Source organism: Colletes latitarsis, chromosome 14, assembly GCF_051014445.1.
Source record: "Colletes latitarsis isolate SP2378_abdomen chromosome 14, iyColLati1, whole genome shotgun sequence".
NCBI classification, from domain to species: domain Eukaryota; kingdom Metazoa; phylum Arthropoda; class Insecta; order Hymenoptera; family Colletidae; genus Colletes; species Colletes latitarsis.
The window spans coordinates 20,933,176-20,959,387 of NC_135147.1; the positions used below are offsets into that span (position 1 = coordinate 20,933,176).

General features: G+C 34.6%; 3 protein-coding genes and 1 long non-coding RNA gene across 12 annotated transcripts in view; 1 reads left to right on the forward strand and 3 right to left on the reverse strand.

Annotated features, from left to right (window-relative positions):
* Positions 1-2,031: 2,031 nt before the first annotated feature.
* On the reverse strand, positions 2,032-13,083 carry Ada2b (Transcriptional adapter 2B). 5 transcript variants are annotated; one of them, XM_076781830.1, is made up of 10 exons: positions 12,832-13,083; positions 12,644-12,741; positions 12,263-12,322; positions 12,045-12,186; positions 11,447-11,664; positions 9,843-10,072; positions 9,531-9,753; positions 8,473-8,630; positions 8,020-8,383; positions 2,032-7,781 (listed from the first exon to the last, which is right to left on the reverse strand). In XM_076781830.1, the coding sequence occupies exons 1-10, from the start codon at positions 12,836-12,838 to the stop codon at positions 7,677-7,679; spliced, it is 1,605 nt and encodes a 534-aa protein (XP_076637945.1). In that variant the 5' UTR covers positions 12,839-13,083; the 3' UTR covers positions 2,032-7,676. The 5 variants fall into 5 exon arrangements, with proteins under 5 accessions (XP_076637945.1, XP_076637944.1, XP_076637946.1 ...); XM_076781829.1 differs by having other exon boundaries at positions 9,531-9,762; positions 12,832-13,081; XM_076781831.1 differs by having other exon boundaries at positions 8,473-8,585; positions 9,531-9,762; positions 12,832-13,080.
* Positions 13,084-13,297: 214 nt separating this feature from the next.
* LOC143349664 (uncharacterized) lies at positions 13,298-13,897 on the forward strand. Its single transcript, XR_013080969.1, has 3 exons — positions 13,298-13,331; positions 13,535-13,660; positions 13,769-13,897. It is a non-coding gene; the product is annotated as an uncharacterized LOC143349664 (long non-coding RNA).
* On the reverse strand, positions 13,647-19,807 carry Alg12 (Alg12 alpha-1,6-mannosyltransferase). 3 transcript variants are annotated; one of them, XM_076781825.1, is made up of 8 exons: positions 19,516-19,807; positions 18,937-19,069; positions 18,615-18,788; positions 18,168-18,321; positions 17,680-17,824; positions 17,071-17,297; positions 16,729-16,977; positions 13,647-16,614 (listed from the first exon to the last, which is right to left on the reverse strand). In XM_076781825.1, the coding sequence occupies exons 1-8, from the start codon at positions 19,639-19,641 to the stop codon at positions 14,853-14,855; spliced, it is 2,970 nt and encodes a 989-aa protein (XP_076637940.1). In that variant the 5' UTR covers positions 19,642-19,807; the 3' UTR covers positions 13,647-14,852. The 3 variants fall into 3 exon arrangements, with proteins under 3 accessions (XP_076637940.1, XP_076637941.1, XP_076637942.1); XM_076781826.1 differs by having other exon boundaries at positions 13,654-16,614; positions 18,937-19,411; positions 19,491-19,659; XM_076781827.1 differs by having other exon boundaries at positions 13,654-16,614; positions 18,937-19,411; positions 19,516-19,639.
* A 2,291-nt stretch (positions 19,808-22,098) lies between these two features.
* LOC143349784 (uncharacterized) overlaps positions 22,099-26,212 on the reverse strand; it is a 55,138-nt gene continuing 51,024 nt past the window's right edge. For all 3 annotated transcript variants that reach the window (XM_076781310.1, XM_076781311.1, XM_076781308.1), the window contains 3 exons: positions 25,157-25,347; positions 23,727-23,913; positions 22,099-23,454 (listed from right to left, as the gene is read on the reverse strand). In XM_076781310.1, coding sequence (XP_076637425.1) covers positions 23,182-23,454; positions 23,727-23,913; positions 25,157-25,347 — 651 coding nt within the window. In that variant the 3' untranslated portion in view covers positions 22,099-23,181. The remainder of the gene's footprint in view (positions 23,455-23,726; positions 23,914-25,156; positions 25,348-26,212) is intronic.

Sequence of the window (26,212 nt, forward strand, 5' to 3'; positions counted from 1 at the left end):
CTATGTTTTAAATGCATTAAGATGCATTTAAATCTTTGGCCATAATTCTTTTTTAAATTACACGATAAAACACACAATAATATATTTGATAAGAAAATTGCATTCTTCTAAGATTTAAAATTAAATATTCCTTGTCTTTCGCCTAATCTCTCTGTTTAGAAGTACGGAATTTCTATATAGAAATCAATGTTAGTTACGAAGGCGACGTTACTTAAATTTCTCCAGACGTATAAATTACGTACTTTCAAATCGCTTTCATAGAAATATTAAAAACGAATCGAATGGCTTACGTCAACATCGTGTCCCTACCACTCTAAAAGCAGCCAAAGTTCTGGATCCTTGACATTAATAATCGCGTGTCGAAATTAGTGAATCTTGTACAAATAAGCTTACATAACTGCACAGTTAGTATTTTCGGAAAACACGATTAACATAATGTTAAAGATGTCGTGAGTCATTTGTCTTTTTAATTTGCAAAGAAAGTATAAAATAAAATTGGACAAGAAACTTTAATAATCTTGATGCTACTATTTCACTCTGCGATTTATTCTGAATTTTTAATATAGATAGAAAATGATTTTAAATAAAAAATTAGCGTGTTTTTAGCAAACTCTACAATTTGATCATTTTCATTAGTCACAGTATTAGTTTTCTTATATATTTAAATATTGTAAACGTATCATTTATCTTTAAATTTTCAAGTTTATATTTAATTTCGAGATTATTTGAAAATTATTGATTTTGAATTTGTTTTGAATTGTTTTGAACAGCATATGCAATTGCAACGCCGTATTTACAGAATCGTAATACGGACTTGTAATAAGATCGAAAAAGGCAATGGGAAATGCACTCGTTGGAAACGAACAACGAAGGTCGCATAAGTGTAAAAAAAAAGAAAGGGAAAAAATTACGGAGTTGTCAGAGGCCTCTGATTCAAGAAATGTTGACGAGTCTCGGCGTGACGTATCGCTTGCATTTGTTTTGATTGTAACCGTGTCATTGTATTCAGTTGTATATGTAATTTTATTCGTAGTGTTCTGATTATGCTGACGTTGCCGTGCGTCACGCCTTGGAAATTGATTACCGTGATAGTTACTACACAAACTGAATAACGATGGTGCTCGAATGCTCGCTGAAATCAAAGCCAATGATAAATTAAATCACACTTATCGATAAATAAGATGATACAATCGTACGTTTTAAGCGAACACGTCTACACAATTTAAATTGTGCATTATTTAGGAAAAGTTATTGCTACATGTTGCAACGCAGAAAACGAAGAGACTAACTCGATAATAGCCTAAGGATGTAAAGTGTAAAACGTCTGTTGAATTAATAAGTTTGCGTACAAAGTCAATATAAATTGTGCACAATTATAGGAATCCATGAATGAAACAGTTCACGATATTGGGAATGTAGCGACTCACGAAATTGTAAACGTTTTACGTAAATAAATACAAAAGATAATATAGAAATGGATATTAATTACTAATTCTTAAGAGTCGAGGAGGCCCTTACAAAAATTGACAAATAATAATTTAAGTCGCATGCAACAATTGGGAAAACACAAGTTATTTTCCTTTCTCGAGGTGTTAATCGTTTAGACGAGTGTTCTTCGAAAAAATATACAAATTATTAATAATTTATGTCGTGCGTAAGAAATGATAAAGGAGCTTATTATTAAGAGTCGAATCGTATTTTAAAAAGCAAGAATCTAAATAAAAATCAGGTTTCTGAGACATGTAGATCAAAAATCAATGGCGTGTGGATCGAGACGGAAGTATCGAACTCAAAGGAACGTAATACTTCCGTCTCGACTTGGAAGTCACGTATGTTCCATTGATTAATACTTCCGTCTAGATCTAAAATCTACATACCATGAACACACGATCTCTGCTTACTTTTTAAAATCCTACTTAAGCTATTAAATTTCTGAATGTCATTATTCGATATTCTTGTTTCAAGTACAGGCGACTTCAACATTTAATCAATTCAGTTTACTTGTTCGATTTAAGGAAATAAACAAAGGCATTGTTTTAAGGGAAAATACCTATTGTACAGTTTATTTTATACATTAACGACTGTTTCATTCGAGTACGAGATTTGAAAGCCTTTTTTGCTTCGAAATATTTAATTTGTTCGTATTTCTAAAACAATTAGGTGTAACGAACACATTGTGTCTTACACAGATTCTTCGAAGTAGCGTCACATCGATTTCGAAATGATTCAAATTTGGCGATCACAATCATTCTTTATAATTTCACGAATACTCACTCTCGCTTTATCATCTTCGAACGCAACGAAAATTATCATTAGTGCGAATGACTTTACTAAACTTTATAAAAGTTAAAATACAGTGTTTGCTTCGTTACAAAGTTGCTGCGATTCTTTCTATCAGAATTTGTTCAGAAATTTATATATTATTGTTCGAAGTAGTTACAGGAAGGCGTACTGACCACTTCTTTATTTAAAGGTAACTTCGTCTACACAAGGTGTCTCGTCGCTCGCGATACAGACGAAGACGAATTTCTCGTTAAAATGTACAGTAAAAATTAAAGTAACAAACATTTCGCGCGCGGTAACGTTTTCAGACAAATTTAAAAATACTAAAATATACTGTACAATTAAAAAAACAAACGTACACATCCTCGAAGAAGTAAAAACGTAATAACACATTGGATTCTGTGAATCTCGATAATCGTTATGGAGCTGGAAATTCTTGGAAATTATCAAGGTAACCAATTCAATGAAAAGAAACTCCATTTATACAGAGTATCCTCGCTCTACCTATTATTATCACTACTTATTGCTCCCAACTCCAATTTCACTCGATGCTAACTTTATCCCTTCCTAGTTTGCAACATGATACAACGAACGAGGTTTTCGTATTGTCAGTCTCCTTCAACAATTATTAAACGAACTCGTAAAAGTAAATATCTCTAAAAATATTAATATAAAACAAATGTTATTAGACCAAGTTTAAATATACATTAGCTTTTTTCCTATCAGAAAAATAAAACAGTATAATTTCCAATATGTGTAATTGTAGATCACAGATGTGTACAGTGACGATATTTAAGGTCAATCGTGATAAATGGTATAGAAAAACAACAGTTGTATACATTAATAATAATTATTCTGTAATTTATTTAATCACTTAAGATGATAAAATGCTGATTGCTGACTCATGAATATTTGAAAAATGAATAATTAATCAAACTAGAACTGTTTTTCTTTCTGTAACCCCCCTTGGGCTTTTTATTAGTCATTGTTGGTTGTAAACTACACTTACGTATGCGCGGAACATATGATCGTTTAAACAAATTTAGTGATTTTCGTATCTTGGCATCTTAGTATAAAAGTAAATTTTGTTGTATATTTTATTTGATTCGTATTTCGATAGAGCCTATGTTCGATTAACCAGAACACAAAGATTGCTAATCATTTTATAAGTGACTTCAAAAAATGAAAACGCAGCGAACGAAGTACATTTCTAATTAATCGATAATATTTTAACGAAAACCTAACTTACCTGAAACGAGATTAAGGCCAAATTCCTAACAGAAATATAATCTTTGGCCCTGCTAACGCGAAAATCAACAAGGTTGATAAAAAAAACATACTTAAAGGGACAAAATAGTTTTTATCGATATACTGCATTACCATTTTCATTGTAAAAGACAGTTGTACAAAAATGGAGTGTAACAAAGTGAAAATTCGTCGAGGTCAAATGGGAAATCTCAGAAAAAACAACCATCACAAAGATGGTACGACGCAGACACGTCGACTAATTTTCCATAGATAACTATTACAAAAAAAAAAAAAAAAATTAATTTAAAACAATAAAATGTTGAAGTCGAGAACATTACCAGTGACGATAAAATTTCTCCAAAAACGTAACCTTGGAGAAAAGTTTCTATTGTTCGATCCTTCTAACAATTTAACTTTTTCATTGAATAGTATCCTTTCATACAACGTCGATATTTAGGTGTGCCCCGTTTAATTGGTCTACCTTGCATTACAGTAACGCGAACAAGTCGATTCGAAGAGGAAACCTGACGATTCGGATGAAATTACCGAGATGGATTGACAAGTAACGAAGGTTGACAGCGTTATCGCGACGAATGCAAGAAAAACATGTGTATTTACATGGTTCGATAATATGTTGAGAACATTCGAGCCCATAAGGCACGTTAATCGTATTATCAATACTTTTGGAGATATTCGCTTCTGTGCCTCGCTCTGCATAAATAAATATAAAATATTGTAAATAAATGTAGTACAAGAACTTGTATTTTATGGCTTCGCCTGCGCTCCTAAATGCAAAATGAACAAAAACAATGTTTAATCGAAACTCTCGATGTATCGTCAAACCTTGACATTTTCATCAAACCTAATCGCATAGAACAATTTTATCCTATATCGTTCGACTTCTGATCGTTCGCGAGTTACAAGACACCTCGTGTTTGCGCAGTTGAACAGCCTATTTCGTAGTGGACCATCTCTTATACAAATATTACAGTCAAACACGTCAGGCTAGCCGATTCTGCGGTTTTGTCGCAGCGCAGAACATAAAAATGTTGTACAAGCTTAGTCTCTATCTTCAAGCTTGGTAAGCGAACGACACAAGTGGCTTACAAAGGACTGCGAAGTTAGTAACGCGACGGAACATGGATAAAATTAAAATTGTCACGCTACTAAAATTCGCGCGACAAGAAACTCAACTTACGTCGATCGACCTTTCTGAGCCGCCCAGGCGACGAAAAAAAAACAAAACAAAAAGTATTTTAAGAAATGAGTGCGCGTCCATTACAAAAATTATTTACGCCTATGTATAAACAATTCGCTGTTTACGCAAGTCCGCAGAAAATAATCTACACCGAATAAAAGGGAATAGTCTTCTACTCTCCGTAAAAAATATGAGCAGCTATTTCCCTATTTCATCACTTAGCTATTTAAGCAATACGCCATAATAAGTATTGTTTTCAACGGAAGATACTGTGGGGTGTGAATGTGTCAGTGCGTGAGGCGAGTAATCGGAATCAAAGTCGGGTGTTCGAAACGGGAAAACAAATCGATCGTTTGCTAGGTTGCGAAGACAAATGTAGAGCGATTGGTGGATTCAGAGCGAGTGTGTGCATAGTAATGCGACTATTTTTGTGTTTTAATAAAGATTTGATAAGAATAAAAAAATAAAAAATTTTATTTGAGGCCCACTTCTGATCTCTGAACGTCCATCGAGAAGATATCTTAATAAGATACAATATGATCGAAGTAATCTTAGACCTAGCGGCTTTGATAACTTCTTCCCCGAAACATATCACATCTTATCTTAAAGGAGTGTTCCGGCGCGTCCCCCATTGTTCATCCACATAATCGTTCGAGGATTTGGAGACAAAAATCACGGCACTCGCTGATCGAGTCATAAGTCTCCTTAACGACGTGAAAGCTCATCAAGATGAGGCAGTAAAATTCTCAACTCAACTGTCTCTTGCTTCTCAAAACATCACCAACTTGGATTTGTTTCCAAGTCCTTCGGAAATACTAGAAAAATCTTTTTCCTTAACCAGTTCTCTATCAGAGTCAAGACAACGGAAGGTTCAGAGGATAGCGTTCGATGTGGACGGGGAATACGTAGGACCATACAATATTAAGGTATTGGCGGGAGTCTTTATTGAACCTCCTGCAACATGCTCGGAATTTGGAAACTTTGTCAACATCTTGGGACAGGCCAGAAATGTCTTTTTTAATCTGGATCAGTATGCATTATGCGACAGACTTTCAGCGAACCCTTCTTTACATGTTAGGATCACCAAAGAAAAGACACCGTATAGGTGGAATGCTATCCTCGAGTGGACACGAGGAATAAAATCTGCTGAATAGCAATGGCCCAAGATTTGTAGGATATGGCTGACTGCGAGAGTAATGATCGTAACGAGCTTCTTATCAAAACTTTATTAAAAACACAAAAATAGTCGCTTTACTCGCTCTGAATCCACTAATAGCCCCAATCGCTCCGCCTTCGCCTAGTCTCCCATACACACACGCGCCTTGAGACAAAAACCGCACGAATTCTGCATTCGTCTTCGCAACCTAGCAATCGATCGATTTGTTTTCCCGTTTTGAACACCTGACTCCGACACCGGTCACTAGCAACGCACTCACACATTCACGCCCCACACTACGGCACAGCTATTTTTTGTCCTCTCTTTTAGTTAGAAGCTATGGTTTTACTGCTAGTATTTATAAGCAACTGAAAATAATTGCTTTAACTTAGAACTTTAAAATGTCTTAAGTTCTTATGTCTTTTCTGCAATATGAGTTTGGCCTAGAACACCACCATTATCACACTATATGCTTTTAACGCTTCATTAGGTTACCACCATAATTTGTGCTTTAGAAGTAGTATCACTAGAAAGGTACTATTTTTCATCGTTATGTACAAATATTACACAGGCAACAAATAAATTACCTAATATCATATATTTCATGGTGATAACAAATGTCCTTATGATCTGTTCTTTGTACCATCCCTCATCAATAAGGAATTTCTTACGTTGTTTAAAGAAATTCGACGATTGCAGAACAAAATTATATTGGTTTGCGTGTGATATCACGTACGTGTCAAATTATTAGAAACGTTTTAATAGACACATTTTAACAGAACGTTAAGGACTACCTATGTTTTTGCATGCTTCTCCTTTATCAACGACATTTTATTTGTCGTTAAACTAATAATATTCAATACTACCGTGAATCTCAACTACATAATTATTTTACGGTGTTGTTTTTATTGAATTAAATATTTTTATACATACCCATCCGGTAACTTGTCGTTTCGATCACTGTTAAATAAAACCTAGATTGATAGATTTCTTGGAGATTATGATTCAATTAGATTTTTGTTGCAACGAACTAAACAACCTAATTTCAACTAATGCAGTACCCCTACATTTCCTTATTGTCAAGTATGGTAACAAATCACATTCAAAACAGATAGAAAGGAGTATGTGCACCTAGTAGTCTGTACAAGAAAATATTACAGTGGAAGAATTAATTGAGCAATACTTTCAATGGCTCTATAAAGGCAGTGTATGCGATTTTCTTGAATAGTGTTAAATAATTCCTAATTATACACTAAAAGATAAACAAAACCTAAAACAACGATGCTCGTTTGAACTAAATACTCGATTTTAGTTCAAGGAATCATTTCGCGCATAATAGCGATGATAATTTAATACCTGAATTCGTGGAAAGCAATTATCAGTGTCGATAGTTGGTGACGAAATTGTTACAATCAGCTTACACATACAAACTCCTGATATATTTATAATAATCTAGGATAGTAATCGATTTTGTTTTCCTTAACAAAATAATGAGTGCGATTTTATAGAAATGTCGAAACCATTAAACAAACTTTTCAGTTGTTTGTAACAATTTATCTTCCAATACGATCACCTGAATTTTCGCTATTTAGTAACTTCACTGAAGAACTATAAGAAAGATTCGATAATCTTTACGCGATAAACTATACACGCACGCACATTCTCTCTCTACCTGCTCTATTATATACGTTAATTAAATCAGACTCGAATTTCAATTATACCTAAGACTTAGTTTTCAAGATAGAAGGTGACTTAGAGTTGAAATGGTCATTAAACTTTTTACATATTTTATCAATTGGCCGCGATCCAGCCATTTGTTACCAGATAATGTAGTATCTTACGCTCTGGTTCCGACTGAGGTACAACGCCAGATCTCCTATTACCATTTAGATACTCCTGCAACCACATAATCATCGCGTACAGTTAACACGCGGATCAAAAGATGATACGGAATAATTCAAAAAGGAAGTAACGATGCTATTTGGTAAGAGTGTCGCGAGAAACGCTTATCCTAGAATCTCCGAAACACGTTAATTCTTCTTCTTAAACGAAGATTTCCAAAACGTTCGATACTTTTTGAATCACGCCTCTGTATAGAATATAAATTTTTTATATTGTCCGTGAGGAAACTTACTTGCAACAACAACGTTTTCTGCGTTAAATACTGTGTTGGCTTCAGATCAAGCTGGAGACACAAGGATTTCTCTTGCTTAGTTAACAAATGAGCCGCAGTTTCCAATTCTATGTCTCGCTCCTCTAAGTCTCCAGACGCCGAACAAGATTTTCCGGAAGTTGTCGCAGTGTAGTTCTTTTCTACAGTAGAACTGGAGCTGGTAGAGTGCTGGCTGGAAGAATTCAGATTGTTATCCGGCTCCGCCCACTGATTGGCTGGAGTCGTCGTCCGATTGAGATTGGTTTGACTGATTGAGGAGCTGCTGCTGGGTAAGTCTTTTGCAGTGTACTTTCGGTCGATGGAAGAGTAACTTTTTTCTTCTTCTCTGCAAGACAGAAACGAAACATTTTAGCGGGAAAATCATACGGGCTAGCGTCAATTAGTAATTATGCACTGATTGATTTTGCACTTAACGATTTTGCGTCTCTATTTTTGCGAAATGAAGCGGTTAATGCATTTACTTTTGAAATTCTCTCTTGTACCTTTTTTTTGAGGTGTGGCGGTGTATTGGTGTGGACGGCCCACTGCTGCCCTAAGTGAAATGCAAACTGATACAATCTGTTCACAAATGCCTGGCAACACGCACCACAAACAATGGAATTAGTTAAAGGACAAGTAAAAGCTAGCGCATACGGTATAACTAAGGCACTGGACTTGCGTATTCGAGAAACCAATTTTTGCTCAACGATACGAATATTGCGTTACTGTAATTACCAAACTTTATTTCAAATTTGCAATTAATCTATGGCAAAACTATTTTATTTTTATCATTAGATGAAATAAAAATCATGCTTAGTTTTAAGGAAGACGTAAATCGTGGTATTTTCTAAAATTTTTGTAGTTCCGATAAGGAACCCACACACCCTTAATTAGAAAGTATTATTAGATTCTTTTATTATCATAATTAATTACTATATTTAATTCTGTTGTTAAAAAGATGGTAATTCCACAAAAATGAAGTTTACCTTTGCACCTGTTTTACACGTTCACTTGCAAACAAAGGTACTCACGTTATGTCTCTCTCAAAACTAAGAGAAATTAATTTGAACATATTTGTCTGTCACTAAAAGTGTATAAGTTATTCAGGTTATAAGTACTTCACCCTGTATGTAAAACACTGTATTTAAAAATGCAAAATAAAATAGCCAATGTACAAATTAGGGAGCAAAACGTAAGGGTTCTAAAAAAAAACAAACACGCGTTCAAAAATACTATTGTTTATATTTGAAAACTATAGAAATTGCGCAAAACATTCAAAATATTTTTTAGAAATATAGATGCATAATTACATAGACACATATTTCGATAAATAATAATAAAATAGGAGCTTTACTAGCTTTTACGAATGTATATTTGTAAAGCATTTTCAAACTTGAAATGATATAAAATGTACATAATCGGTATGTCTTTTAAAAAAATTCCAATTGCCATTGCAATGTGGACAAGATAGGCACATGGAAGTGAATACTTACAGATTTTTTTTCATTCCAATGATCCGCTGCGTCATTTTGTCCCTGAGTTTGTGCAATTACTTGCTCAAAATGAGCGCATTCTTCGTGCCTTGAAATGCCATGTTCCCGATAACGATATAATTCAGTAAGACGCAAACGCAACTCTCTTTCCCTCTCGAGGTTTGTTAAAAATTGCTCGTACTCCTGCGCCGTATAAAACTGTGCAAATGCTCGCATTCTGTCCCTAAATTCCCTAGAAACGATGTCAGTTCTTTATTCGAATATTATAAGCAAATAAAACGTCTTCCTTGATCGATAACAAATACAGCATACCTTTCCTCCTTTGTTTGCTTTCTTTTTAACGCCTTATCTTTCCTGGACGATGAAAAGAATGCTGACACAAGTTGATAATCGCGCACTACCCTTTTCCGACGTGCTCTTTCTCTTAAATTGTTGGTATACATATCAACTTGCGCAAGTTTCAATGCTATATCCAAATCATCATCCTCTGCTGGATTCAGGAATAACGACGATACGAGTGACTCTGCTTCATGATTGTAATCCTATGAACAAATGATTAATATTGTAATACGTATATACAGGGTGTTTGGCCAACCCTGGGAAAAATTTTAATGGGAGATTCCAGAGGCCAAGATAAGACGAAAATCAAGAATATCAATTTCTTAACTGAGGCTTCATTAAAAAATTATTAAAAAATTTCAAATCATTCCGAAAAAATTATTTTCGGTTGCGGGGCTCAATTACAATCACTTTTGGTGAATACACATACCCCTGAAATCTTACCCACTTTCGAGAAAAAAATTCGAGTAGGTATTGATATTTTTAGACAAAATTAAAAAATTTCAAGTCATACTAAAAAAATTATATTTAGTTACAGGGGTCAATTACAAGCATTTTTGGTGAATAAACATACCACCGAAATCCTACACACGTTCGAGAAAAAAATTCCTTACCGAAAATCTAATTTCTGGCCAGGAATGTCTGCTCGAATTTTCATGCGAATCTTTAAAACGTCATAACTTCTGAACGGATTGGACGATTTTAATGTTCAAAAAGCCAAACGCCGCGTATTTTAGTGTAGAATATGTACAAATCGCAAAAATATTCGAAAAGTTGGTCCTTGACCCCGCAAAATGAGAAAAACCCCATAAAAATGGTCCAATTTTCAAACAGCTATAACTCCTACAATTGTGAATATATTTCAATGAAACTTTTTTCTGAAGTAGAGCCCATGGGTACCTACAAAAAAGTATTAGACAACTTTTCTGTAGGGCATCAAACAAAATTACTAAAAATGAAAAAGGAATTTTTAAGAAAAATCGACAGGGGGTAGGTGCCTAAATTTTTCGACAAAAAAAAAAAATTTCAAATCGTTCTAAAAAAATTATTTTCGATTTCAGGAGTCCATTATAATCATTTTTGGTCAATAGACCTACCCCTGAAATTCTACCCACTTTCTAGAAAAAAATTCAGTACGGGCGGAACTTTAAACGTTAATAACTTTTTAACGAAGCTTCCATCAACAAATTAGTATTCTTGATTTTCGTCTTATTTTGGCCTCAAGAATCTTCCATATAAATTTTTCCTAGGGGTGGCCGAACACCCTATATACGGGACATTACCGGACAGGTGATACCATCGGGCATGGGCCGATTAATCAACTTGATTATAAATGTAAAACATTGGCGAGACTTTTAATAAATCCTCCCTCAAAAGGAGGAAGTCAACCATGTACGAGGACAAAACGACGGAGGGACCAGGAGGGGTGATGTATTTCGTGAAAGTGAAAGGAGTCTTTCCGTATTGCAGGCGGCTATAAACCGCGAAGGAGGGCAAAAAGGCAACAGTTGCACGGTCCATATACGGAGGGGGGCAGGCGTGACGCGTGTGCTCGACAGAGAATATTTATTACTTACTCTTTCAAAATCATCTCGTTGTGGCATATAACCCAATTGTGCAGCTTCCTCTGGAGTAATATCCAATGGTGGTAACCGAGATGTAAGATCAGGTGACAGAGGCCCATGATCTGACTTAGTTTGATCCATAAGATTTGGTCTATAGCTTTCTGTTGGTGGCCATGTGTGTTTACCAATATTGCCATCAAGGTATCTAGCAATATATTCTTCTTTTGCTTCTACAATTAAAAAATAAATCGTGTGAACATTACTTTAATTTTATAAACGAATGTTACAAAGGTAGTCATTATACAGTAGTGCCCATTTAAGTGACCACGCTCGGGACCGGCCACGGTCATTTATGCGGGCACAGTTCTCAGAATTCAACGGAGATAAGGGAAGAGGATAACTGTGAGTGAGATACAATAGCTGGCACACGAAATCATATATACAATGTACCGATAACAACCGGCGTCAAGTTACGCTCGACACGCTCGATGTTCGAAGTCGCTTGGCTTCCAAGAATTGGTGGGGGATAACCGCGGACATTTAAGTGGGCAAAAGTGCGGTCACTTAAGTGGGCACTACTGTACTGTCCTTATCATTTGTGAGGTTATACCTTCTGGCGTACGTGTTTCAATATGTTTACTAATATCTTCCCAGTTTCCAAAACCAAATTGTTCAATGGCATCCAAGAGTCTAAGTTGTTCCCTAGCAGTCCAATTTCCTCTACCATTAAATATACTAATGGTACCAGAATCCTATGAGCACAAAGGTCGATTATTTCCTTGTTCAACAAGAATTTTTCGCGTATTAAAAATATTGTTATTCACTCACCATAAACTGATAAGAGTGATCATTTTTATGTGGACCAATTTCAGCTCCGGCGGAAAAACACTGTTAACATTTGAAAACATTTCTTTGTAATAGTCACGTTCCGTAGAAGACCAACGAAACCGACGTGTCCATGCACGTGTTTCCATATGATCAGCAGTTTCATTCAAGTCGCGCGGGGAAGTAGTAAGAGTAGTTACAGAATAACTTGTCCAACAAAAAAAAAAGGGGGTGGTAGGGGTGGGGAATGAAAAAGGAATCTCAACACGCAAAATCCAGCAAAACCGGAAGGATAGACGAAGACGTGTAGGAAATCGGAGAGGAGGACAAGGAGGGGGAAGAGACGCGACACGTGACCGAGAAACAGGCGTTCACTCGACTCACCTGCAAGCAGAGGTCGAAATCCGGGCATTCCACACATCTTACACGTAAACCCGTGATGTCCTCTTGACAATAGGTGCAGTTGTATTTAGCATACAAATCTGAAACCGCAGGGTCGCAGTACATTAGAACAATGATGAATATTCGTTCGAGTCGAAATCTATATTCTCTTCGTCGACGTAAATACATACCCGCCATTATTGTCCTGCAGGGTTCTTCCAGAACGATCCGGATGACGTCACCGCATGCCAGAAACCCATAAGTTTACGTATCACGTACACTGAGCGAGCAAGCTCGGCCCCATTTTTTCCGCGAAATCGTACGAAAACGCGGAAAAATTGTGGTGCGTCAGCCAGGACGCTCTATTTAACGTGCAAGCGTAAACTCGTGATGAATCTGAATGGAAAAAATATTGTTTACGACTGTTGCGTCGCGAAACGAGTACGCATGCGTTCCCTGCCCCACCACTTAGGTAAACTGCGCATCAGGATTGCCAACTTCGTGAAGACAAAAGAAGGTCGTACCATTCTGCAATCCGGATATATTCTGTCCGCGCGAATTTAAATAAAGCAATCGCGTTCAAACGATTTTCAGTTACTTCCGTACGAAACCTATCATTCTTTGAACATATCGTAACATTCTAAACAAGATTACAAATTCTTAGCTTCAGAATTGCTGGAAAATGTTGTGTGTAAGTTAATAATTTTAAAATCATCCCTTTAACACGTTCACAAGCTGTACCATTAATGGTACCATTGTACGTGGTACAAATTTAGGCCCATCGCGAACGTGTTAAGCTTATAGTTTTTTAAAGAATACGTATTAGCTCCAGAGTGGGTAAAGTTTAAAATAAAAGTATTACGGATAAATAATTCGGATTTATGAAATTGATAGGTTCAAAGATCGAAGTATTTTTATAAGAATATCGTTTTATTGCGTCAATCATTGTACACGGGATGTCCAAAGTTGATTTCCGATAAAGCATTTGAGAAATTTAAATTGAAGCAAGCAAAAATGCAGGTAGATATATACATTATTCTTTTTGTATAATTAAATTAAAATTAAATGAATCTGACTGTCTGGTTTATGCGTTTCATGTTTCTAATTATGTTTTGTTTGTTTGAACAGTGTGAAGATGGACGTCCTACATATTTAAAATGTGGTTTCCGCGATAAATTACTGTATTGGTTAAGCATTGCATTAGCTATGTACTCTACATTCAATTCAATCAGATTCGTGTATAAATTGGATTCGTGAATTTGGTATGTAACATTGATTATACTACAAAAAAATATCACAATTAGAAAGAAATTGAGCAATGAAAAATTGTATGATATTCTCCAATAAAATTTTTAATTGAAACTTGGCACTTTTGATTATCAATTAATTAAGTAATAATACAGGAATTAATTTACAAATGTTTTTATATTAAATATCTTTACATATTATAAAATATTACTACACAGTACGTTACACATACATATTTTTTAAACAAACATGTTATAATATACAGAATTTGGAAGAGATTTTAAGGCACTTGAATGCTCTGCAAATACCAATATGGAAATAATTGCACTTTCTCTTTGTGATACAGTTGTATTTTTTTCTAACGAAATTATTAATGATGAAATAATCTTGGGTAATACAAGATGTTCTATACTCTACAAAAGAATAAAAAAAAAAAAATTATATTTAGAAAAGCAGAATCTAAATGCAAGAATATAAAGAGGAAATAAAATCATTATTATACAGTAGCTTATCAAGTCTATAACAGTCAAGGGTCAATAATAAAATTGCATAGATTTTTTCTTTTTTTAAACATGCATTGACAAATATTACTTTTATATCAAACAATATATAGATAAATATTTCAACATCTAAATATATAAAAAATTATTAAGATAGTTTTGTAATACGTGAAATAATTGATGTACAAATTAATATTATATAACAGCATACATATAAAGTCATATTTGTGGCACGTTTGTGATACTATACATTATACAAATGCTTTCCCATTTTGTTTAATATTCTTCGAAATTTTAAGCAATAAAACAGGAAAAGTAAATCTCGTTTTTTCCGCGTTGGTAATGCACGAGCATCAATTAAGAAATATAATATATTCGTTATCACAGTATAACGTATTTACATGTGACTATAATTACATAACTGCCTCATTAAAAAGCATAAAACAGTTAATTATTTCTAACACTTAATTATTTGTATTATTTTCAACATTTTTTTGTATTATCTCATCATCCCTTTCTTTGGAAGCATAATTTTTTACTATGTTATTTGACACATTATCAGCAGATTTTTGAGCATTCAGAGGGACATTTTTATTGTTTGTATATGTTGTAAAATATTTGTCTTGATTAACTTTATTTGTACCTGAATTTAAGTTATTTTTAATATTAATATCTTCCGCGACTTTTTCTAATTTTTCCTTATTATTCACTTTTTCTGCTTTATCATTATTTTGGACGTTTATATCCTTTAAAGGTTCCGTTAAAAATGGGGAGTTTTCTGTTGTTATTTTTGATTGATGTTGCAATTTAGGTACGTCTTTTCTATTATCTAAATTATTTGCAACAAACGTTTTATATTTTTTTCTTCGTTGTATTAAATTTTTTAAAGCTTCACTAAATTGCATTAGTGTCTCGGAAATTGGCCTGTCCATGTATGTAGCTTCAATTTTGTCAAACTGGTCATCTTCTTCCGAAACTAATTCATTTTTTATTTGTTTAAACTGATTTATTATATCTTTCAGACTTTCTTTGGCATCTTTGATTGTTCTTAAATCTTCACTTTTCGTCGTAGTATCTACTATATTTGCAGAATCTTCAGAAATTTTTGTACTTATTCCTGTAAATTGTTCACTATGGACAGTTTCCTTTTTAATTATCTCTGAATCTTCATGCACGAAGTCTTTTTCAAATTCTTTAAATTGATTAATTATATTCCTAATGTTTTCTCTTACTTTAATCGCTCTATGCTCCTTAATCGTTTCTTGAATAAACGTAGGTTTTTCTTTTATTTCTTGTTTTATTGCGGTTTTGATTTTTTGCGGCAATATTTTTATTGGAACTATCTTCTTTACATCTATATTACTTTTTTCTGGAACTTCTGATATTTTCTTTTCGTCCATTAAATCTTTCCTGAGTTTAACTGCTTCCATCTTTTCTTGAATCAATTTTTTAACAGTTTCTTTTAGAGTATTACCTTCTTGCTGTACATTAGCAACTTTTTGTCTTTCTTTACCTATTTCCATTTTTTCAGTTTCTTCATTCTTTATATCTAATTCTTTTTCATCGCTGGCCGAAATATTTTTAATAGTATGCTGTAGCTTATTATTACTTTCAGGTATAATATTGTTTTCTATGTTGGTTACGTTTGGTACATTTTCCTTTTCAATCGATGTTTCTGAACGCGGTAAGTTGTTTTCAGGTAAGTTATTATATACTTGTTCTATATTTAACGGTACGACGTATTCGTTGGAATTATTTTCTGTACTAACTTTGATTGTTTCATTCATTTCTAAGTCTAATACGTTTTTATTACTAATGTTTAATGGTTTTTCAAATTCCTCCAATGACTCCATAATCTCACCTAATATTGGTTCCATATTTTTTACAGTGTCGTTTATTACATCTTTATTGTCTGTATTTTGATGTATTTCACTTTGAGTTGACTGTTTTAAATAGGCTTGTTGCGGTTTTGCCCTTTTTGGGTCATATTTTATATTAGGCTTTCTTTTCATAATGAATATAATAGGTCTAGTTTTTATTCTTATTGGTGGTAACATATTATAATTAAGTGCTATATGAGAGAAACCATCTACAGAGTCCAGAATATCATGAGTTTTAAGATAGGGCTTTATATTCAGGGAGTATTTACTCTTAGCTTCCATTAACAGATGCGTAAATTGAAGCATTTCAGGATTATCAATGGTTAAATTTTCTTGCTTTGAATAACTGGAAGATAGTTTATATTAAACTAAATTATTTTTAACTGGAAGTTCATCGTCTATTTTTATTTTTGGATCACTAATAAATTTTCAATTTAATAAAATTAATTGCATAACTTACATCCAAGAATCATTTGTTTGTGTAAATCTTGAAACTCCTGTTTGTGCAGTCAGAATATCAATGTGCACATGTACAGAATTGACAGAGTCTTTTTCAAGTCTGTGTAATTTTGCAATAGCTAAACCACCAGGATAGTTAGAACCAGCAACACATAAAAGAAACATAGAGAACAGAGCATTTAAAACTAGATGTCCTAAAATGATCAGTGCCATAAATCCATTCCATGGACTTTTTGTTCTATTCTCCCATCTATTTTCAAAAAAAAGAAATGTACAATTATAATTTCGAGAACTAAATCTTAAAAGCAACTTAAAGAACTGAATTAATAAGCACGGTACTTACATTCTATGACAAACAACTGCTGCGCTAACATTCAGTAATGGAAAGACATATATGATAAACCTCAATTCTTTATGCGGTAGAAATGAGAATAAAGTAACAAATGCAATACCAGGAACTGTTAATGTTCGAACTCGAGCATCCCATAACATACCTAAAGGTACTAGAAAATATGACAAAGCCAGTCCACGTGGAAGTGCTGAATAGAAATACCAAAAAAATGGTGATGTCTATTTTTCTGTTAAGATCAGCAAAAATTTCTCATCTTAAATAAATTAAGCCTGTTTATGGCTTACACAATATTACATATAATTACAGTAGTGCCCAATTAAATGTCCGCGCTCGGGACCGGTCACGGTCGCTTAAGTGGGCATTACTTCTTAGAATTCAACGGAGATAAGGAAAAAAGTTAAGTGGCACCCGAAACCATGTACATATACAATGTATCGATAACGACCGGTGTCAAGTTACGCTCGACACGCTCGAGTTTGGCTTCCAAGAATTGGTAGGGATAATCGCGAACACTTAAGTGGGCAAAAGCGCGGTTATTTAAGTGGAAAAAAGTACGGTCACTGAAGTGGGCACTACTGTATAGTGTTTGATAAAGGATACACCCCAATCACTGCTCTTATTAAGAATAGTGTTGAAATAAAATACTTCTCCTTCAGGCCATATTAAATGTCTCCAAAATATAGAATCAATTGCAACAGTTAGCATTAAAAAAAATATACCAGCTGGAACCGCAATTTTAAGTAGTCTAAAAATTATTATTCTTATGAAATTATTACCCCAATAAAAAAACTATAAAGCATTTAAACGGATGAAACTTTTCCCATAATACAGTTATTATTTTTAATTGCTTTTCTTTTCTATTTGCAATAGTAGCGCAAATCTTGTTGCAGTTTATTACATAAGGGATCTATGCTTGATTTAGTTATTTTTGAGAGAAGGGTTTCATTATGTTAGTAAGTTTTATAAGCAAACAAAGCTTACAAATCAGTGCAGTTTTGCAGAATGTCCTTTGATGATTCTAATCACTTCTGTTTGTAATGTTACAGCCATACTAGGAATCAATGGTCCACAATATAATATGTAAATACCTTGGTATGGTCAGTTTCATGTTGGCTATATCGTACAAAAGGAATAACCCCAGTAGCATAGCGAGCTCTGCTCTGAATATTATTATTGCTGCTGCAGATGACCAAATAAATATGATGTGATTTTGTCTCAACCACCCAAATAAAGCCAGTAGTACTAAAATATATTAGCATTACTAACCTAATTCCTTCTTTTCTTTTATAAATATTTTTCAGATCAAATAAGTATTCCTCGAGTTACGCGGTTAATTGGTTCCGCGTAAGTCGAGACTTAGAATTAGTCTTTGAAATATTCTGAAATATATGCAAACTATTGTGAAATACCTATTGCCTTTTTTATTTAAAAACATTCATCTATAATTACATATATATTTTCTTTATTTGCAATTTTTTTCTGCGTAATTCAAGTACCACATAATTCGAGGAATACCTGTATCATGCTTGAATTACCTAGTGGCATAGCCATTATATTTGGTAAAGGACGACTCAGGTAATACATAAAGTGATATTGTGTCACAGTAATTGCAACGAACCATTTAGTAAATTGCAAGCCAAAAATGTTTTGTAAGGCATTTCTATACAGTTTTAACATACTTATTACCAACAAACCCAATACTGCTCTTACTGGAAAGAATTGCATTGGTTATTTACCCATTATTAGATAAAATCTTACAGATTAAGAGCCTGTTTTCTCATTCAAGCCTAATATTAATAACAGATCAAGCAAAGGTGTGAACTAATACAAATGCAATTCATTCATCGATCGACTTACCAACATATTGAGCTAAGAATTTATTAAGTCGCAAATAATTAATAGTTGCTATTAGCGGCGATGCCAAGCCTGATATTATAATTGGTCCCACGAATGATCGTGGCACGACTCCAGGAAACTCATGGTGATCATACTATCACAGAATAAGAAATATGTTGCAAACGATTAGTGTAGAATTTTAATGATTTTACAGACATTTTAGCACGTAAACATTATAAACTGTTAGATTACATTTTTAGATTTAAATGCGATATTAGATTATTAATACAATTAATTTTAAAAAATCATTTTTCAGTGGTTATTATGCAAATGTCTTGATTATATGGTTAAAGGAAAGTTGAGATTAACGTGTCGTTAAAGTGTTAGGCAAAGGGAAACTATATCAGCTGATCGTGAGCTTATAAATACATGCATCTGCTTCTAAATATAATATCTAAGTTTTTGCGTAATATCTGTTCGAGTACGTGTCAGCAACCTGTCAGGGAAGATAAATATTCTTTTGTAACCTGTCTGTGTCGGCCTGATCCTTAAATGTTTATATTTACACGACATACCTTTGATAACTGCTATAATAATTACCTCGGTCAGGTTAAAGCCATGGTATAAAATGTCGTGCATAGCCTGCAGATTGAAACTTTCTTCCACTTTTGTGAATGGACAGTACAGTAAATGTACTATAGCAATTAAGATAATTAAGTGATCCATACTTTCCTCCTATATATGGATCAAATTCAAAAACATTGTAAGACTTTGTGTTTTGATCATGACAAGCCGAACAAGTCGAACACAGGCAACTTTTTAAATGTTCCTTTCTTACACCGGGAATACCACGTCGTCTGCTGCGTTGGATCGTGAATGTCCATGAACCCATTTCCGTTTCCAACGTTATAGGCTTAATAATCCCTAGGATTTCGTATTAATTCACTATAATCTTTTGTCGTCAGAGATGCCAGATTGAGTACCGAGTGTACTATTCACACTATGCCAGATCACGCGTACATAAGCTCGTAGAGTTTCGAAAAGTCGACAAAGGTAAACTGGCACATGCTCTCTTTCTCAATTCTTCAATTAATTATACTCTTCAACCATTTCTCTGTACATTATTTAATGTAATTAATAAATTATAAACGATTATTGGAAGCAATTCTTATTTCAATATTGCGCTAAAAAGTGCCAACGTATAGTATCGCCATCTAATATCAGGGATTCGTATTGCTAAAATCGTCCCCCTTGCCCCCCAAGGATTAGTGACGACGTATAGTATCGCCATCTAAGAACGGGTTTCGAACTAAGCACGGAGTACAGATCCCCTCTCGCCCCCCACGATTTGGTGCAATCGTATAGTATCGCCATCTAAGAACGGGTTTCGAACTAAACACGGAGTACAGCTACCCCCACTCCTCCTACTCCTGATACACACTACTTACCTTGATTATTCATTAATAACTCATTTCTTGGGATTAAAATATGAACTTTTAGAATCGAAGAATATAGTATAGACCCTTGGCAAGATTCAAGGATAGTTTTTAGAACCATTCCGCCAATAATTAAGACGTTATTAATGAATATCGGAAGTCGTAACATTTACGTCTGTATTATTGTCTGCTTAAATCGATGAATTATCAACTTTTCAACAATAACACGCATATTTTTGCTATTGGAGAACCAAGTATACATCCCTGGGAACATTCAAGGACCAATTTTGCAACGCTCCGTCCTCTAATTAATTAGTTATTAGCGATAAATCCTTAAGTTGTCGCGTTGCATGGTTAAAAACACTGCGCCGATTTCCGATATCGGTTAATAACTATGTAATAACGCATGGCATGGCTAGAACAGGTATCCTTGAATCTTGTCAATGGTCCATACTATATTCTTAAACTCTAAAAGTTCATATATTAATCATAGGAAAGGCGTAATTAGTAAATTAAGGAGCAATGATTTGAAAGCGGTAGTTTGTATTGCGGTGCGGAATAGTTCATATCGTCCACGCTAGATGGATTTCTCGACAAACTTGGGCGTTTTAGCACCAGGGGGCTTGAGGTCGGTAAATAAGCGCCATCTAGCGTTGAAGGTAACGAACTATTCCGTGCCACAATACAAACCACAGCTTTCAAATCACTGCTCCTTAATTTAGTAATTACGCCTTTCCTGGGATTAATATATGAACTTTTAGAGTTTAAGAATATAGTATAGACCATTGGCAAGATCCGAGGATACCTGTTCTAGCCATGCTATGCGTTATTAAATAGTTATTAAGCAATATCTGAAGTCGACACACTGCTTTTAATCTTTCAACGTGATACCTTAAGGATCTATCGCTAATAACTAATTAATTAGAGGACGGAGCGTTGCAAAATTGGTCCTTGAATGTTCCCAGGGATGTATACTTGGTTCTTTGATAGCCAAAATATGCGTGTTATTGTTGAAAAGTTGATAATTCATCGATTTAAGCAGACAATAGTACAGACGTAAATGTTACGACTTCCGATATTCATTAATAACGTCTTAATTACTGACGGAATGGTTCTAAAAACTATCCTTGAATCTTGCCAAGGATTTATACTATATTCTCCGATTCTAAAAGTTCATATTTTAATTCCAGGAAATGAGTTATTAATGAATAATCAAGGTAAGTAGTATGTATCAGGAGTAGGAGGAGTGGGGGTAGCTGTACTCCGTGTTTAGTTCGAAACCCGTTCTTAGATGGCGATACTATACGATTGCACCAAATCGTGGGGGGCGAGAGGGGATCTGACTCCGGGTTTAGTTCGAAACCTGTTCTTAGATGGCGATACTATACGTCGTCACTAATCCTTGGGGGGCAAGGGGGACGATTTTAGCAATACGAATCCCTGATATTAGATGGCGATACTATACGTTGGCACTTTTTAGCGCAATATTGAAATAAGAATCGCTTCTAATAATCGTTTATAATTTATTAATTACATTAAATAATGTACAAAGAAATGGTTGAAGAATTTAATTAGATTCGAAAATAACGAACTATTCCACGACAAATTTGGGCGGCTTTCTAAATGTTTTTAATAAGAAGTTTTCCAGTTAGCGTAGATTTTAGGCGTGCAATAAGTTTGTACTGTAATATAATTTGGAATCAACCAGATATTTATTCTTAATTATTCAGTTGATAATGTATCTTGCTTTTTCTTTTAATATAAAGTTAGTTTATTAGCTCCAGATGTTTGATTATAACAATAATGTTATAACATTCTCGTACGTTAACGTTCCTAATCATTATAAAAATCCACGTTCGCTTTTATAAGACGGTCTATATCCACGAAAACTTACAAAATAAATCACAATACTTGTAGTATTAATCAAGCTGTATTTCGTATGATTAAATCCTTGTATTCCAAGCGACTTTCGCTAATCACGTACGATTATTATGAGAAGGCTATACGTTTTGGGAGGATCGATTATAAAGTTACAAATACTCGTAACATTTCCTAATGCTATAGTATAAAAGAATATAAACACGTATAAGGTTAGCATTCCAAATTGTCAACATTTCTTGGAGGCCATCGTCAAATTGGAACGCCCTCGAATTTTATAAACATTAATTTCCCCTTCTTTGCAATTCGTAAACTCTAGTATTACCGTAACAAAAAAAAAATTAACTTTTAGTTATTAAATTTATTCCGGACGAAAGGAAGATCGTGAGTCCTCTCGCCTCTACACTAAGTAGAACAAATTACGTATCGATTTATTAAAATTCATTTCCTTACGTACAGTATGTACAACGTGTAGACAAAATTCGTATTTTATTGTAAGGTGATCGCAAAATACATTTACTCCATGTACACGCACGCATACTCGTATGGCTCGAGCGTAAGCTGCAGCTACCAAATGATCGCATATCACGTTTCTTATCAGTTTACTACGCGTTTCCACGAGTATTGGGAATCCATGAAGTCCATTCGGTTATGTAAATAGAAGGTCGAGTATAGAAAATCTCGTAAAAAATTGTATAAGAAGTCCGTAACGCAGAAATTACATTCGTATAAAATGGCGGATCGATCGTGGACAGGATACGAACGGTAAGGCCAAAAATTGTGGGAATTGAGATAATGTCTGACGGTTTCGTGGCAATTTACGCGAAGAGTATCCTAATTAGCGACGTTCCTCTTTCGTTGGTTTCTTTTTATCAAGCAAAAACAGTTCGATCTATCCTGTTCTCGATCAATGTACATGCATAATGAAGTTTTATCGTTCGCCCGGTGGTAATTAGCGTTTGGGTTTCGGTGCCCGCGAGTGTATCGGTTTGTTGTGCAACATGTGCTCGCATTTAGGAATGTGACGCTCGGCGGCGGCTTTGTTGAACTTTCTTCCGCAATGTGGACATTGAATGTAATCGCTGGTGTCGCTGGCGGGCGGGGGCGGCAGATCGCTAAGCTTGCCCCCCGCAGCCAGGTGTGCCTGCACCTGCTTGGCCGAGCGTATGGCGTTAATAAAATCTTCGTGCTTGCGTCTCCAGTTCGACTTCACCTCCGGTGGTTTCTGTAACATTCCAAACGACGATTTTCTAATCCTGGACCCTCCCAAGCAGGTCCATCATTGGATCATTTTAATTGCTATTACAAGTTACATTTAGTAATCGTTCCTCCTGATTGCAATTACAAAAGGGTAGTAAAATTTGATTAGTACATTCTACGAGTTTAAATAAACGCTTCCAAAAGGGATTAGTATTAAGAATGGTGACCCTTCGTACGTTTAAAGCATTATTTGGATGCAAATTGGCACGGAAGAAGGTGAAACTGGATTATACTGACCTCGGGCTGCTTTTTACAGTGTCCTTTTTTCACGAATTTCTCTAGCTCGGTACCTTTCACTCGGAACATTACCGTGTCGAATTGTTTCCTCTTCTTTTGGCCCGTTTTCGCGCAAATTTGCTCGTGAAGGGTCACACGGTCCTGAGCAAAACGGCGTCCACATATTTTACAGGGAACCAAAAGGTCACTGCAAGGATATTTTCTTTAAGATTCGTTTAAAATAATCTGCGCAGAAAAGGCTGATTATAATAGTAAATAGATTTAGTGTAAAATTACGAGTAATACACATTACTAAATCCAAGTATAAAAGAAAGGGAAGAGGAAGAGGTACCAGAGAAAAATAGAAACTTAAGAGTATCTTCTTTCTTCGATTGCAATTAATTAAATTGTATACTTCGCTTAAATTTGATAAAGCTTTGTTGAAAAGTTACTAACATTAAAAGTTCCGCCCGTACTGAATTTTTTTCTCGAAAATGCACAAGATTTCGGGGGTATGTCTATTCACTAAAAATGATTGTAAGTGACCCCCGCAACCGAAAATAATTTTTCCAAAACGATTTGAAATTTTTTTTTTCCGTCAAAAAATTTCACACCTTCTCGATTTTTTTTCTAGAAAGTGGGTAGGATTTCGGGGGTATGTCTATTCGCCAAAAGTGATTGTAAGTGACCCCCACAACCGAAAATAATTTTTCCAGAACGATTTGAAATTTTTTTTTTCATCGAAAAATTTAGGCATTTAATAAGATTTTCAGTAAGGAATTTTTTTCTCGAAAGTGCGTAGGATTTCGAGGGTATGTGTAATGACCAAAAATGATTGTAATTAATCCCCGCAACCGAAAATAATTTTTTTAGAACGATTTGAAAAATTTGTTTTTTCGTCAAAAAATTTCACACCTTCTCGATTTTTTTTCTAGAAAGTGGGTAGGATTTTGGGGGTATGTCTACTCGCCAAAAGTGATTGTAAGTGACCCCCGCAACCGAAAATAATTTTTCCAGAACGATTTGAAATTTTTTTTTTCCATCGAAAAATTTAGGCATTTAATAAGATTTTCAGTAAGGAATTTTTTTCTCGAAAGTGCGTAGGATTTCGAGGGTATGTGTAATGACCAAAAATGATTGTAATTAATCCCCGCAACCGAAAATAATTTTTTTAGAACGATTTGAAAAATTTGTTTTTTCGCCGAAAAATTTCAGCACCTATCCGATTTTTTTTCTAGAAAATGAGTAGGATTTCGGGGGTATGTCTATTCACCAAAAGTGATTGTAATTGACCCTCGCAACCGAAAATAATTTTTTCAGAACGATCTGAAATTATTGAACTTAATTGTTAATAAATTTGCCAAAATCTGTTCATCGTAGAAATTGAAAATATTCCGTTTAATTTATCATAATGTTTTCACAATGGAGACGCCGACACTAAAAATTCTTACGTGGCACACATGCTTCCTCCGCCTCTGGTGGAAGCCGATCTTTTGGACGCCGTTGTAGCGGAAGCTGGCGCGTGCACTTTCGAAGCCATTCTACTTTTGGAACTGGAAACGTGACTCTGCATGGTGCTACCGCTAGAGGTGGACGAAACTGACGAAGGTGGCCGACCAGACTGCGTGGAAGGTGTTTGCTTCTAAGCAGAACAAATGTTGAATTGATATCAATTAAAAACGGTACGATCGAGAATAAGAGTAACTCGCGTGGTACCGGCGACTTTTAAACGTCAGGTTCATGGGAAATTTTGCGGCTCGAGAACTCGAAAATTTCGCTCGACGCGGTCTCGATTGTTTACAAAACGGAGAAATAGGAATCCATGTGTTCCACGCTTGGAATACCCGGGTAGGTCGGGATCAAAGAACTGGCGACATTTTATCATCCGAATTTCCGTCGATACCAATCGGTTTTCTATTTACTTTCTGTCATCTCCAACTTCCGAGTCGTCGTGGAAAAATCGCGCACGATGCTCGATTGGAACAATTCAGATGACAGTTTACGAAAAGTTTGAATATTGCAAGAATTAAATAAGAAATAAGAGCATTGTATCGTGGGTCGCTGTATCAGAGAATCTTTTAAAGATACGAATGGGAATTTTATTTATTTGGAGTAGGCTACGAGAGAATGCAACAAAACGTAATGCGGTATTTTATTTATCTAGGTTATGTACTTTTAATAATAAATTGTAAATTTTGTTACAAAATTCTTGAACTTTTCACAATCTAAATTTTTTTAATTAAAACTGTTAGAGGATTTCGGATCTATTTTTTTTTAACGACGAACAGATACTTGTTGAATAGTTGATAAAATAATTCTAATAGTTTTTTAAAGAAACACGGAGCTTTCACTTTACTATATTGAAATTATTAATCCTGCATTCACTGGTTTAAATATTTGACGATAAAATATCACTTTTATTTACGATAGTAATGTCTTCCATTATTCTGGCAGAACCTGGGCGGTCATTACGAAACACAATCATTTTAATTACTCGTTTTCTCAGT